The sequence below is a fragment of the Diorhabda sublineata genome, chromosome 6, assembly GCF_026230105.1.
Source record: "Diorhabda sublineata isolate icDioSubl1.1 chromosome 6, icDioSubl1.1, whole genome shotgun sequence".
Taxonomy (NCBI): Eukaryota; Metazoa; Arthropoda; class Insecta; order Coleoptera; family Chrysomelidae; genus Diorhabda; species Diorhabda sublineata.
In genome coordinates this window covers 839,964-855,604 of record NC_079479.1, presented here as the reverse complement: position 1 = coordinate 855,604, position 15,641 = coordinate 839,964, and the positions used below count along the sequence as shown (strand labels likewise).

Genomic DNA, 15,641 nt, shown 5'->3' with positions numbered 1-15,641 from the left:
CAACGTTTCAATTCTACTTAAATCCAACCATTATACCGGTAGTGACAACATACACCTCCTGTATATTAAAAGGAATTTCATATCAACTGAATATTTACTCCAAATTATAGTGAGTTTTAACTTTTTTGTGTATAAATTTTTCATAAACTAGTAAATTTTTTTATCCTATTACCTCGGATGTAAAAGTACATCTGGCAACGTTTAAATTCTACTTAGATCCAACCATTATACCGGTAGTGATAACATACACCCCCTGTATATTAAAGTAATTTTATATCAACTGAATATTTACTCCAAATTATAGTGAGTTTTAACTTTTTTGTGTATAAATTTTTCATAAACTAGTAAATTTTTTTATCCTATTAACTCGGATGTAAAAGTACATCTGGCAACGTTTAAATTCTACTTAGATCCAACCATTATACCGGTAGTGATAACATACACCCCCTGTATATTAAAGTAATTTTATATCAACTGAATATTTACTCCAAATTATAGTGAGTTTTAACTTTTTTGTGAATAAATTTTTCATAAACTAGTAAATTTTTTTTATCCTATTAACTCGGATGTAAAAGTACATCTGGCAACGTTTAAATTCTACTTAAATCCAACCATTATACCGGTAGTGACAACATACACCTCCTGTATATTAAAAGGAATTTTATATCAACTGAATATTTACTCCAAATTATAGTGAGTTTTAACTTTTTTGTGTATAAATTTTTCATAAACTAGTAAATTTTTTTATCCTATTACCTCGGATGTAAAAGTACATCTGGCAACGTTTAAATTCTACTTAGATCCAACCATTATACCGGTAGTGACAACATACACCTCCTGTATATTAAAAGGAATTTTATATCAACTGAATATTTACTCCAAATTATAGTGAGTTTTAACTTTTTTGTGTATAAATTTTTCATAAACTAGTAAATTTTTTTTATCCTATTAACTCGGATGTAAAAGTACATCTGGCAACGTTTAAATTCTACTTAGATCCAACCATTATACCGATAGTGATAACATACACCCCCTGTATATTAAAGGAATTTCATATCAACTGAATATTTACTCCAAATTATAGTGAGTTTTAACTTTTTTGTGTAAAAATTTTTCATAAACTAGTAAATTTTTTTTATCCTATTACCTCGGATGTAAAAGTACATCTGGCAACGTTTAAATTCTACTTAAATCCAACCATTATACCGATAGTGATAACATACACCCCCTGTATATTAAAGGAATTTCATATCAACTGAATATTTACTCCAAATTATAGTGAGTTTTAACTTTTTTGTGTATAAATTTTTCATAAACTAGTAAATTTTTTTTATCCTATTAACTCGGATGTAAAAGTACATCTGGCAACGTTTAAATTCTACTTAGATCCAACCATTATACCGATAGTGATAACATACACCCCCTGTATATTAAAGGAATTTCATATCAACTGAATATTTACTCCAAATTATAGTGAGTTTTAACTTTTTTGTGTAAAAATTTTTCATAAACTAGTAAATTTTTTTTATCCTATTACCTCGGATGTAAAAGTACATCTGGCAACGTTTCAATTCTACTTAGATCCAACCATTATAGCGGTAGTGACAACATACACCCCCTGTATATTAAAGGAATTTCATATCAACTGAATATTTACTCCAAATTATAGTGAGTTTTAACTTTTTTGTGTATAAATTTTTCATAAACTAGTAAATTTTTTTTATCCTATTACCTCGGATGTAAATTTAAATCTGGCAACGTGTAAACTCTATTTAGAACATCCATCATGACGATAATAATAAAGTTAAAACTTTATTATGTATATAAAAATGAACTATTGAATACGTAGTTGGAAAATGTTGCAATAAATTTTAATTTTTCATATTTATTTCGAAAATATAACAGTTCATTTCGTATATTTTCAATTACGAATGGAAATTTATCAAAAAAATCTTTATTCTTATTATTTCGAAAGAAAAGTTGAATCTGGCAACGTGTAAACTGTCTTAACATCATCCATCATGGCGACATTAATAAGTATGTTGATAAAGGAATGAATATTCAATCGAAAAATATTACGTGTTAATTATTTGAATTTCTTTCAAAAATGTTTAATTTTTTGAAAATATTCCTCAATATGTTGAATTTATTTTTTATTTTGTACGTAATATCCGCAACATATCAATAAAAAATTCTCGTAAACGAAAGTTATTGTTAAAATTTTCAAAACATGGCGGCCTAGTAAACATAACTACACGTGTATAATAAATTCCTCGCATAGACTGAATCAAAATTAAACTCGACGTGAATTTCGGCGAATTATTTTTTAATGCAACATCAATTTCGTGGTTATAAAAAATGATTTGTTTCCTTTCAATGAGAGCCATGATTCATTGATATTTAGTAGACGTTACGTCATCTATGACATCGAAGTAGGCGTTATGTGGAAAGTATCTGTATAATATCGACGAAGAACTTACAGCGTTGCCAAATGTCACAATTAAATATATCGCTTCATCTGTTTTGAAACAAATATTAATTATAATGACGAATTTTTATTTTAAAAAGTAAATGATTAAAAATAATCAAATAATAAAATTTTTTTTTGGATATATATATATATATATATCTAATAATTCTGAAAAGTTGACTTATATACAGGGGGATACTTTAAACTAACATTTCGTTCAAATATTAAACATTTTTTTGTTTATTCAATTCATTTCTGATTCAAAACTGAATTTTTTTCAAGAATTTTTTTCTTCAAATATGATATATTTTCCAGTATCATTAGAAAACATAAATACGGATGTGAACGAACTGGACAAAGGTATGGAGGCAGTACGCAAAGAAGCCGAAATAAGAGGTAGAGGTAACCACAGTTTGGTGGTTAGAGATTTCTTAGTGAACGCCGAAGACAAATTGAGACGATTAAAAAGCGACGCCAAAATGGCCCAAGACGCTTTTAGGGAATGCGTGGAATTTTTCGCCGAATCACCCAGGACGACAGATGCCAATACTTTCTTCTCGTTATTAGTTCGATTCGTCAAAGCTTTCAAGGTAAGAAAACACGTTAGTTTAGCGTTTTCCACGTCTTAGAATCCATTTATCGAGGTTCCAAATGTCAGTCCTTCCACTGTTGTTAATAATTGGATCCATTAAATTAAGATTCGGTTTTTTGAACGACGTATCTATCCAAGGATCACAATAAAACACGTTAGTTTAGCGTTTTCGACGTCTTAGAATCCATTTATCGAGATCTACGATATCAGTATTTTCGATTTTACTTTTAACTGGATTGATTGATCTATGGTTAGGTTTTCTGGATTGGATTTATGAGGTTTTATTTCGAGGAGCCTTTTTTAGAAGTTGAGGGGCTTGGCTGACGATGGAAAAAGATGTACACTAAGAAAAATTGAGAAATAATCGATTCAAATTTCAAAAATTTAGTACGCGTGAAAATTACAGTTTGAGTTTGTTATTTTTTCAGTTAGCGGATCAAGAAAATGAACAAAGGAGAAGATTAGAATTGGCTGCGCAGAATGCTACTAACAAAACTAACGAGGATGTACAAAAGAGGAATAAACTGAATCAAAAAAAGCAGCAGGTATGTCTATTTATTGGGTATTAGTATGCTGTTTACGTGTTAAAAATTATATCTTGAAAAATTATAGTAAATTTACTGCCTTATATGTAATTTTGAATCAATTAGCATTCAATATACTGAATTTTCGTATTTCATCATAAATTTTTCGTCAATTTCAACAATATCTTCTGTTTAGATAAATTTGAAAGAAAATTTCATCGAAAATAAAATGATGTTACCTTAAGTTTCCGTAAAATGATGTCTGTCAATTTTTTAAATGACTTAAATCAACTTTTGATTACATCGCACCTTCGCTCGAATAGTGTCATAAGTCAAAAAAACAATCAAGTAATTAATTCCAACTTTATTTTCGACTTTACGAATGATAACTCAAAAACTGTTATGACATGACATTATTTAAGATAAGAATTTCTAGTTTTCGAGGTACGTTACAAGAGATTCTCAAATTTTTTTGACTTACGACACTGTTACAGCGATAAACTCGATAAACTCGCAGTACATTTACTATAAATCCAATACTGTGCTTGATTTGTAGCTTTTTTTATCATTATTTCACAAAAAAAGTATTTTTTCTTCGTTTTAAGCATGAAATTGTAGTTTTGTCACATTAAACTTACGATATATACGAGGGGATGTCACTAAATACTTTTGAATAAAACTGATTTGGATCTATATGTTTAATTTAAGTTTTTTTGATGATTTTAACCTTTTAATTCATCTGAATATGTAAAATAAAAGTTAAATCATTCTTAATTGAGCCATAGAGAAGACGCAGGAATTATACATAGTTCAATTCATGGATTTTTGTAGAGGGAACTGCATTTTTGCATCTAAACACTTTTTTCTTGATCAAGTCATCTTTATATCTATCCAATAATATTCACTATTCTTTGTTTTGCACCTTTGAAGGTGACTGATTAGCCTTTGAGTCGATTCAAATGTCTACTGTGTTTCAGTAGCTCTACGTTTTGTCAAAGCTTGCGAAACTGCCCTAAAATTCTTCTTTATTGCGTTTCTATGTTTAGGGTAGGTTATAAGTAAACGTGGAAAGCTTTTCCATTCTCAAATAATCATTTAAAATCAAAATCATTGAGCCGAATGAGGTTTTTCATTTATTTAGGTTGAAGAAACCTTAATTTTCATTCCAGAACGTTCCACATCAATAGTTACAGAGATAAATTGATCTAATTGACGAATTTCGTTCAAATTTTCACAGGATCAGTTTAACACTTCGATTTTAGAAGTAGGGAAGCAGAATAGTCGCGAATTTATTCACCCGCCCCCGTATTAATATATTTATTTGTTTTTTATATAAAAATATCAAATAACTTTTGTTGGTTATAATTGTAACAAGGTTTTTGTTCTACATTTTTTGTTTATCATGAAATGGTTTTATCTCTGATAGAAATTTTGTTTTTTATAAATAACAGTTGGGCATTAGTTTTTCGAATTTTATTGTCTACCATTTATAGCTCAGTGCCATATTGCCATATTTATTTTAATTTTCGTACTATTTTTCAAAATGATAATTGTTTCTTTTTGTCTGTCTAATTAATCAAAACTATTTACGTAAATTAGGTTTTGGAATTGCATGTTATCAAATATAACTGCATTTTTTTTCTAACAGTGTCCTAATTATGATATATTGTTTAATAAAATACGTATTTAGGCATGAAAATTGTTTTTTTTTGTTTAAATTTCGATTCATCCACTATTTTTTGTTATTTTCATATTTTCAGCCACCAAAATTGCCAAACTTTTTGGCAAAGATCCTTGAAGATTAAAAAGCAAAATATTTAGAAAGAAAATAAAATACCATCTTTTATCACAGTATAACTAGAATTTAACTCATTGTTTATTCATGCTTTTAGTTAAACTCTGTTTTTCTATAAAATATTCAACATTTCACACAACTCGAATCTGCCCGTAAAAAATTGTTGCAATTCATTTTTTAAACAGACCTGTATAAATTATAAGAATATTTAAAAGTTACCTTGTTTATATATTATAATTTCTTCATTTAACGACGAAAATTCATAATTCTCATTGTTCATAGCAATATTTTTGGTTATGTCATTCTTCTTCTTTTTTATAAGATCATAGGTTTAAATAACCAAGGAAAATCAATGCTACATAATTTCTATGTCATGTTGGTGACGTCATGCGTATTCCAATGGTTTTCGTTACAGTTTTTTTTTTAATATTTCGTTATTAGAAATATAAAAATGTGTTTATACATATTATTTGATAAAACTTAAACTATGAAAAAAAATAAGACAAAACCATAACCTTGTATAGTGAACATTTCTGGGTTAGTTGATTTTCATTGTTTACATTAAAATAGTTACTTGTCAACTTTCTTCTTCTTTTTTTTTAAATAGAATTTTGTACGGAACGATCTACTTTATAAGAAAACAGAGTCGGACTACGTGCTTATAACATCATGAAACAAATTATTATTTTTTAGTTGAAATGCTTTGTAAAATTGCATAAAAAAAGTACAACTCTAATTTATGTAAGTCAAAAGAAACCATTGATAAATTCATTTAATTAAAAAATAACATTAATTGATCATAATTGACGTTTTAATTAGCACAATTTTACTTAATTAAAATTCAAACTTGACAACATTATAACCAACAGTTTTTTATTGGATTCATATGATCATTAAATGATGTAATTAAATATATGTTAAAAATGAATAATTACTATATAAATATAAATTAATCAACTCATTATTTTATATAAAATGTTATAACCTCCATTATTATATAAAATGATTAACTATGTTGCCAAGTTTAACTTTATTTCAGAGACGATAGGAAATAATATCTGAGGAAAAAAAATATTTGATTAGCATTTTTTTTTTATTTAAAAATTTAGTGAAATAAAAAAATCAGTTTCTGTAATGACGAACATAAAAATTTGAGTTATACTTTACGCCATAAAATATCTCATAAACTGGAATTGATACAGGAGGCTGTGATAAATGAACTTAAAACAAAAACGAGGATGGTACAAGAGAAAAAACTACTTCAGCAAGACGAAGTTTACAACGGTGCCCTCGAAGATATATTATTAGGATTGAAAAGCGAACCCTACAGAAGGGCAGACGCCGTAAGGAGAAGCCAGAGGAGAAGAATAGATAATAATAGGTTATCGAAAACGTTGGAGGAGATGGAAGTGTAGATTTTTTTCTTTATTATTAAGTAGTTTATACATTGTCGCGATGTATGCATTTATAGAAAATATATTTTCGTATTTTTTTTGTTATTGATCTTTATTTACGATATTGTTTTTAATTAATTGCAATTTTTGGACACATTTACATATTTTACTGGACCATTATTGAAAAATGTGTTAAAAAGCGAATAAAACAAAAAATTAAAAAAAAAAAAAAATTTTTCGGTGCCTTAAAAATGTATGCCTAAGTATTTGCAGACTGAAAAGATAATTTCCTAGCAAATAATACGTTCAAGTGATATTTTTAGCCTCTAAAAATGACAAATTTAACCAAAAAATCGCGAAAATATACAGAGTACATAGAAAAATATATCAACTACTCTGTGTATCAATATTTTTATGTAGATTCGAATAAAAAAATGCATTTATTAAAAATAAATTCTTGAACAATTTCCAGTAGTTTACACGTAGGAATTTTACTGCAAGAATGTCACCGAATTTGTGGGTTTAACTTTAGTTTTGTTCTCCCCTGTATTTGATAAAAAAAATCGAAATTTAGCTTGAGAAAAAAAAATGAGGGAAACTGTTACGTTCCATATTATCTCAAAGTTAGTTATGAGGGAATTTTATATATAAATAATAATTTGGTGCAAAAGTTTGCTTCAACTATATTTTTTATCTTAAAGATCGCCAAGATGAAATTTCTGGGAAGATTAGTGCTATTTATACAATACCACTACACCAACACTCGCAATTACATTGTCTGGTCCTTAGAGCCTCATATAACGATCTAAGGTAGTTTTGAAGGGTCAAACAGTGTAGCTCGGTATGTTGGTGTAGTGGTAGTGTACACTTTTCAGTGTAAATAGCACTTATCTTCCCAAAAATTTCATTTTGGTGATTTGAATGTTTATTTATCAGGAGGAATCCCCTTAGATGCACACAAAAGACCTTCTAATACATTAATAATTGTTCAAATTATAGAAAAATTGAAATCAAAGCAAATTTTAACGCATCTTCGATATTTTGATGCATAGATTACAAAACAAAACAAAAAAAGTGATCAAAAACACTGGGAACTGTATTAAATTATGAAAACTTGTTTATTTTGCTTTTTCAAATAATTCAATATAATTTCTAATTCTATTACATGAGAAGATGCATTTACAATTAAAAAGGAAATTTAATGAACCCTCTAAAATCTCTCATAAAAATGTTTCTAGTACAATCTGATTCAAAAATTTCACTTTTATGTCATTTTTCTTCACTAGTTTTTGTTACAGGAGATGTGTCATAAACTTAATAAATGAAAATGCTTAAAAAGTGAATCTATTCTCATTTTTGTACTAAAAATCGATTTCTATTCAATTTTCCCCCTGTACGTTCCAATTTTTGATTTATATCACTTACATACGTCATTTATGCCCCTTTTTCATTTTCAAATCAATCTAATTTTGTCAGAACATCCCTATAATGAAACCCCCATTTTTATACAGTTCAATTTTTATGTACTGGTTCGTGCTACAGAGAATAATTCATCAATTTAACTTAAAAAATGTACAAAAAGTTGATGTTTTTTCATTTTTGAATCATAATAAAACTAAATATCGATTTTCCCTCTGTATAATCCAGATTTTAACCCACAGTTTACAAATTGAAATAAAAAATCGATTTATATCACTCAGAAATAGTTTTAACGTCCTTTTTTCACTTTCAAATAAATTTACTGACATTATGAAAACCTCTCTATGAAGAAAATACTTTTTTTATAGTTTGGTTCAATGTTTATTTACTAGTTCTTCCTAATTTAACTTGAAAACTATACATAAAGCGAATTTATTCTCATTTTTGATCATATGTACTAACTATCGGTTTATATTCAATTATCTCCCTGTATACTCCATATAAAGATCTATAGATCCCAACACAAACCAAAAAATCGATCAATATCATTGAAAAACGATTTGAAATATTTTTTTTCTACTTTCCAAACCAATTTGCCTACTATTACCCTCATAGCATAACATACCATAGGTAAAATTAGTAATAGAAATTATGGATTTCATTACTGTTATTTGAAAACCAAGCAAACTACTTGCAAATTATGGTTTTACTAGATTTTTTTGTAATAGACGAACGTAACAGCCCCTACAATACTCTAGTTGAATATTTTGTACTATATTTTATATGCTTATATTGTGATTTATATAAAGTTTTTTTTATATTTAAATAAACATTGTATATACTTATTTTATTGAATATAATGTGAAAATTATCAATTATTTTTATTTTCCTACAACAACCAATCCTAATAAGTCCTTCTATATAACCATTGGAATAAAACATTTAAATAACTCAAAAAAATTAATTAGAATCATTAACTTTAAGAAAGTATCAGTTCAAGATCGATTATATTAATACGAATAGATATCAATCCAAGATTTAGCCATTTTTGAGTTTTGTTTCAAACAAATATGTCTTCTTACCTCACAGAATCGATGTATTTATGCACAAATTAACACATCACAAACTAGAAAATTATCCACATGAACTTAAGTTTATGCAATACTGAAGAATCATAAACTGTTTAATCACTTTATTAAAATTAAACATTTAAGTTTTTAAAAACTTTCACACGTTTTGAATTCACCGAGTAGCTCACTCTACTGACCGTTCATCAAGTCGCCCGCAAAAGTTCTCTACACTGAATTATGATGTTAAAAACCGCGTTCTTGAATGTTTCTCACCCATAAAGCGCATGTGCAGGTGATGTTTAGCTTTCAAATGTTCATTTCGCCATATTGTTAAATATTAAGTTTAATTTCGTAAATATATCAAATTATGTACTATTATGACTTTATTATAAGTGATATCAAAGTAAATATTCAATTTTTTTCTTATTATCATGACATTTTACATTATTTCGAGTAGCTCAAACTACTGATCGTTCATCTAGTTGCCAAGTTCTCTATATTTTGTTTTGTTGGCAAATACTGCGTTACTGACAATAAGGCGCGTGTGCAAAGTGATTGTAGGTTTCAAATGTTCATCCCGCCATATTGTTGAATAGCAAGCCGAGAAGTTTAATCTCGTGTCTATATAAAATAGTGTGATATATTTGGAAGAAAACATGTTTTTTGATCTAATTTTGTTAAATCCTCAACATCGTGGTCAATTCGGTAAAGCTTGGTTAGCAGCAACTTTAGGAATTAAGAAACTTAGCAGAAATGATCTTAATGAAATGGATGTGTGTAAACTATGGTAAGTAGAACTTATAAAACTTCATTTCTTAGTTTTGAATTCTTAATCATAACGTTGTACTGTACATTTCTTAGTAGTTGAATACACAGGAACAGACATTTATATTTTTACGTTTCAATAGTTTTCTTATAGAATTATCGTTTGTACTGATTTCTTTTATTAATTTTTAGTGAAAACATTGTAAAATATTTATTAACTAATAGTAAAAGTCCACAAAAACGATTTTCTCTAAGACTAACTTCTATATTGGTAGATGGAGCAGCTAGAATTCTTAAAGAAAAAACAATAATTCTCTATGGCAAGTATATAAAATCTAATTTATTATAAAAACTAAACGGAAATTTATTATAATTGTTTCTTTTTTTAATGTAATCGTAATAAATATGAAAAGTTATAATAATACTGTCATATTTGTGTAAATGCAGATGTATAAGTTGACAGGTGTATATACGGGGTATGTTTGATATATACGAGATAAATATTGACGTAATTTACTATTTTATTCATGAAATAAGTATGAATTTAATTTTTAGATGATATCTGTAAAGTATTCCTTACCATCCAGATACCTCATGGTGCAAGGTAATACTTATTTAATAAATATTTTATTTTAATTTTATTAAACAATTAATTTCTCGAAATTTTTGTTGTACCTACAAATTTATCATTGTTGCCGCGTATTTTGCCATTTCTAATATTAAATATTTTCTAGCGACGTATATGATAGCGATTTTAGCGGTAAGTATATTGATAAAATAATTAAAATTAAATATTATTAATTAATTATTCACAGCCCCTGCTCCGATCGCAAAAGTTCGAAGGAAGAAAGCCAAGAAACATTCTGTGGTGGTGGAAACACCACCCGTGGTTTCGGACGAATTAGAACCCTTCAAAAATTTACAAATTGAAGAGGTTCTAATACGAGAACCTATAGGGGATATAACGATGAAGGAAGCTCCTCCTGTGTCGATAATTGTAAGTATTGACGTAATAAATTGAATTTTTTTCACTTAATTTTTGTTAAACTCGGTACATGATATTACCGGGGTGGTCGTGAAAGTATTTATTGATGAAATTATGCGGATTATTTGTTAGGCTGAACCTGTGGACGAACTGGGTTTTGGTGGACCTGCAGATTGGGAACACATTATTAAAGGGTGAGTTTTTTTATTATAATTAAATTTTTCCAATCAAAATTTTGAAAAGAAACTTTTTCGAAAAAAAGAATATTCGTTATGGAAGTATTTTGAAAAATATACTAGGGAAATTGGAACAATTGAAAGGTTTTTTTTCGAATTCGAATTTTTAATAGTACGAGGTGCGATAAAAAAAGTGTATACGAGGTGAAGTCGATATTTTTTTCAATTTTCAGCTTATATTGTGGAGAAATGTAGGGGGGATTAGTGCTCCCCTATTTTTGAATAAAATTTTTTTTTAGTAAAATTGAGGGACAATTTTTGTGTGTTAGGGGTTTTTTCATTTTTCCCTAATTCCAAGGGAATTCGTTTAAAATTGACATTTTTAATAAAATATATACGAGGGAAGTTGAAAAAATAAATAGTATTTGTTCGAACTTTTAATAGTACGAGGTGCGATAAAAAATTTTTCTATTCGAAGTCGATAAATTGGAAGAACTTTACAAAAAACTATACAAGGGAAGTTGAACTTTTTTCGAGTTCGAATATTCAATGATACGAGTTGCAATAAAAGAAATGTATACGAGGTGAAGTCGATATTTTTTTCAATTTTTAGCTAATATTGTGGGGAAATGTATGGGGGATTTTATTTTTCCCCTAATATCAGGACAATTTTTTTGCAATTGACATTTTTTCAGTAAAAAACATACGAGGGAAGCTGAAAAAATAAAAAGCATTGTTTTCCAAATCGAATCTTTGATGATACAAGTTGCGATAAAAAAATGTATACGAGGGAAAGTCGTAGAATCGTGAGGAAATTTTTTTGGGGAATTGAGTTAGGGATTTCTGCTCCCCTATTTTGAATAAAATTTTTGCGTGTTAGGGGTTTCTTCATCTTCCCCTAATTTCAAGGGAATTCGATTAAAATTGACATTTTTAACAAAATATATACGAGGGAAGTTAAAAAACTAAATAGTATTTATTCGAACTTTTAATAGTACGAGGTGCGACAAAAAAATGTTTATACGAGAGAATGTCAAAAAGTTGAGGAGAAAAATTTTATTTTTTTTTTTGACTTGTATATATTGAGGGGTTGAAAGGGGGATTTAATCTACTCCCAATATCAGGGGGATTGGTTTTTTGGATTGACGTAAAAAGTATACGAGGGAAGTTCGAAAAATATAAAACAAAATTTTTCGTATACGAAAAAAATATGAATACGAGGGGGAGTCGAAAAATTCCGAGAAATTTCCTAGTTTCAGACGGATTGTGTTGTTTTTAACAAAAAATATACGAGGAAAGTTCAAAAAGTAAGGGATATTCAATTTTTTATTTTACAATGATATGTTTCGGTTTTCGGAGCCATCATCAATTTTATTTTTCTATAGTTTCGTACCAATTCCCTAATTTCAAGTAGATTTTCGGTTTCTACCGAATAAATCTACGAGGGAAGTTGAAAATATTTCATAATACGATTTGTCATGACGATATTTTTATACCGGGGAGAATCGAAAATTTCAAAATGGAATTTTATTATTTTTAACTCACATTATTTATTCCAAGTAGATTTTATATTTTTCGGAAAAAATATACGAGGGATGTTTAAAAAGTAATTTTCGCGTTTAGATTTTTGGACAATTATAATTTTTTTTCGCTTAGAATCAATTTTAATCAGAAAAATGATCTCAGTGTTCGTATAAACGGCTTACAATATACGAGGGAATTCGAAAAAATAGGAAACGTGAAAATTTTTTCGAAAAAATGGAACAAAAAAACGATATATAAAAATATTCGATATCGAGGCTTATTATACAGGGGGTTAATGAGGAATCCGCATCGGTCGAATAAATATACGAGGAAAATCGAAATGAAATGTCCGATTTTCGTTTCAACGTACGATATTTCGAAATTTTCAGGAACATAGAGAGACGAACGTCTTCGTCTTCGACAACAGTCGGCGCCGGCCCTGTAACTGTCCAAGTCGAAGCCGAAGTTCATGCCGAAAAAGGTGAAAAAACGTTTTTACCTCGCAACTTTCGTATTTTTGTACGTAATTTTCTGTTTTTTTTTTTTTATTTTCTCAGGCGATTCGATCGAACGTCCGACAAGGGCGACTTCGAAGGACGGAACAGGAAAACAACCGCAAGAAATCGAGCCAATCACCGTCGCCGAAGTGTCGCGAGTCCTACGGGAAATTCCGTTACCTCAAAAACGAGATAATATCGGAGAAGTACAGAGACCCGTTCGGGTTACGGACGGCGTCGTCGAAAAAGATGCCGCCTCTTCCGCCGCCGCTCGCAAATCTTCATCGGTCACTACGCAACGCGAACAACTCGAAAAAACGGAGAAAAAAAACAAAGTAAACCGTTTACAGTCGATTGGGCGATCGAGCACATTTTTACGAAATATTCGAGTAAATTTCAAATTTCTCCGTATTTTCCGAAAAAAATTTGATTCGGCAACATCTCAATCCTCGAAAAATTTCAAATTTCTCCATATTTTCCGAAAAAAAATTGATTCGGCAACATCGCAATCCTCGAAAAATTTCAAATTTCTCCATATTTTCCGAAAAAAATTTGATTCGGCAACATCTCAATCCTCGAAAAATTTCAAATTTCTCCATATTTTCCGAAAAAAAATTGATTCGGCAACATCGCAATCCTCGAAAAATTTCAAATTTCTCCATATTTTCCGAAAAAATTAGATTCGGCAACATCGCAATCCTCGAAAAATTTCAAATTTCTCCATATTTTCCGAAAAAAATTTGATTCGGCAACATCGCAATCCTCGAAAAATTTCAAATTTCTCCATATTTTCCGAAAAAAATTTGATTCGTCAACATCGCAATCCTCGAAAAATTTCAAATTTCTCCATATTTTCCGAAAAAAATTTGATTCGTCAACATCGCAATCCTCGAAAAATTTCAAATTTCTCCATATTTTCCGAAAAAAATTTGATTCGGCAACATCGCAATCCTTATAAACGTTTGTATTTTCCCAATACGTTCGGCAACATCGCAATCCTCGAAAGATTTAAAATTTCTCCATATTTTCAGAGAAAAATTAGGTTCGGCAGCATCGCAATCATTTCACATACTCCGTATAAATACGGCAACGCCGCAATGTCAGACTCTGCAACATTTCAATCGCGACTCGTATATAAAGAGAGAAAGAACACCGCAATTTATCGCAAAAAAACGAAGTTTTAAGTAACAGACGTGGCAACATCGAAACGACAAATTTTTTTTCTCGCTTCGATAAATAATACATTCGGCAACGACGCATTTTTCATATGCGTATACACGTACAATAACTAGGTTTGGCAACATCGTAATCCTTATGAGCGTTTGTATTTTCCTTATACGTTCGGCAACACCGCATAGTCCATATGCCGATTCGGAAAAATTTCGTCAAAAATGTGCTCGAATCCTTCGTCTTTGACTAATTCGTGTTTCATTTTAGAAGGATGATCTGTTTTTCGTTAGACAAGTCAGGCGATACATCACAATAAACAGATGCGTCGTAAGTACAAAAATATCAAATTTTAATCATCTCCGTACGAAAATTCCTTCGATTCTACATATTTCAAGAAAAAATAAAACGTCCGGCAACACCGTAATCCACATAATATGTTTTCGTTTAGAAAATCCCCAGATCCAAAGAAGAAATTACGTTTGGCAACATCGTAATCCACATATGTTTTTGCTTGAGATCTAAGGATAAACTAGATCCGGCAACGGTGTAATTTGAGTATTAATTAATTTTTGTTTGACGAGTCACTAGATGCAACGTTCGGCAACTAAGCAAAACATTCCACGACTTGTATTATAAAATATTTGATCCTTTTTACAGGAAAACGGGGGTAGATACGTTAGCAAACCCCCAGTTCCGGAAAGTTCGTACGAAAATTCGAATTTCTCGTATCTCTACAAATATTTCGGTATGTCCGCGAGCGTCGGCGGTACCTCGTTAGAGGTTCGACCGCGAGTTACCGCATCGAAGTAAGTTTATAAACTAAATACCGACGCAAAAAATAATAATTAATTTGTTTATTTATTTAAGGAGTTTGTCGCTACCATCGGTAGGTCAATTACGCCCCACATTTGGAACTGAAGCAATCAGAGAAGCGAGATCGTCGCAGGAAACGGAAATAAGGTAAAAATATCCGATCGATAATCCTCAAATCCTAATTAAATTTCCAATAGAACCATCGACGTACCAGCAGAAAAAACCACCTCATCTTTGATACGAACCACGGATATTCAAAAAGCGAGTTTCGTTCCGATGGAAGTGGACGTGCCCGAACGTATAATTACCGAACAACAACAACAACGAGCATCGTTACCTTACGAACCTACCGAAGTTCCGATGGTAATCGAAGAAAGTGACAAAACCGCACGACGAGCTCATCGTTCTCGTAAAACCACCGAATCTGATAATGCTACCGTGAGGTAA

General features: G+C 29.7%; 1 protein-coding gene across 1 annotated transcript in view; it reads left to right on the top strand.

Annotated features, from left to right (window-relative positions):
- Positions 1-9,056, top strand: part of LOC130445572 (formin-like protein) — a 30,015-nt gene extending 20,959 nt beyond the window's left edge. The window contains exons 12-14 of the mRNA XM_056781278.1: positions 2,786-3,060; positions 3,491-3,607; positions 6,584-9,056. Coding sequence (XP_056637256.1) covers positions 2,786-3,060; positions 3,491-3,607; positions 6,584-6,796 — 605 coding nt within the window. The 3' untranslated portion in view covers positions 6,797-9,056. The remainder of the gene's footprint in view (positions 1-2,785; positions 3,061-3,490; positions 3,608-6,583) is intronic.
- The last annotated feature ends 6,585 nt before the right edge of the window (positions 9,057-15,641 follow it).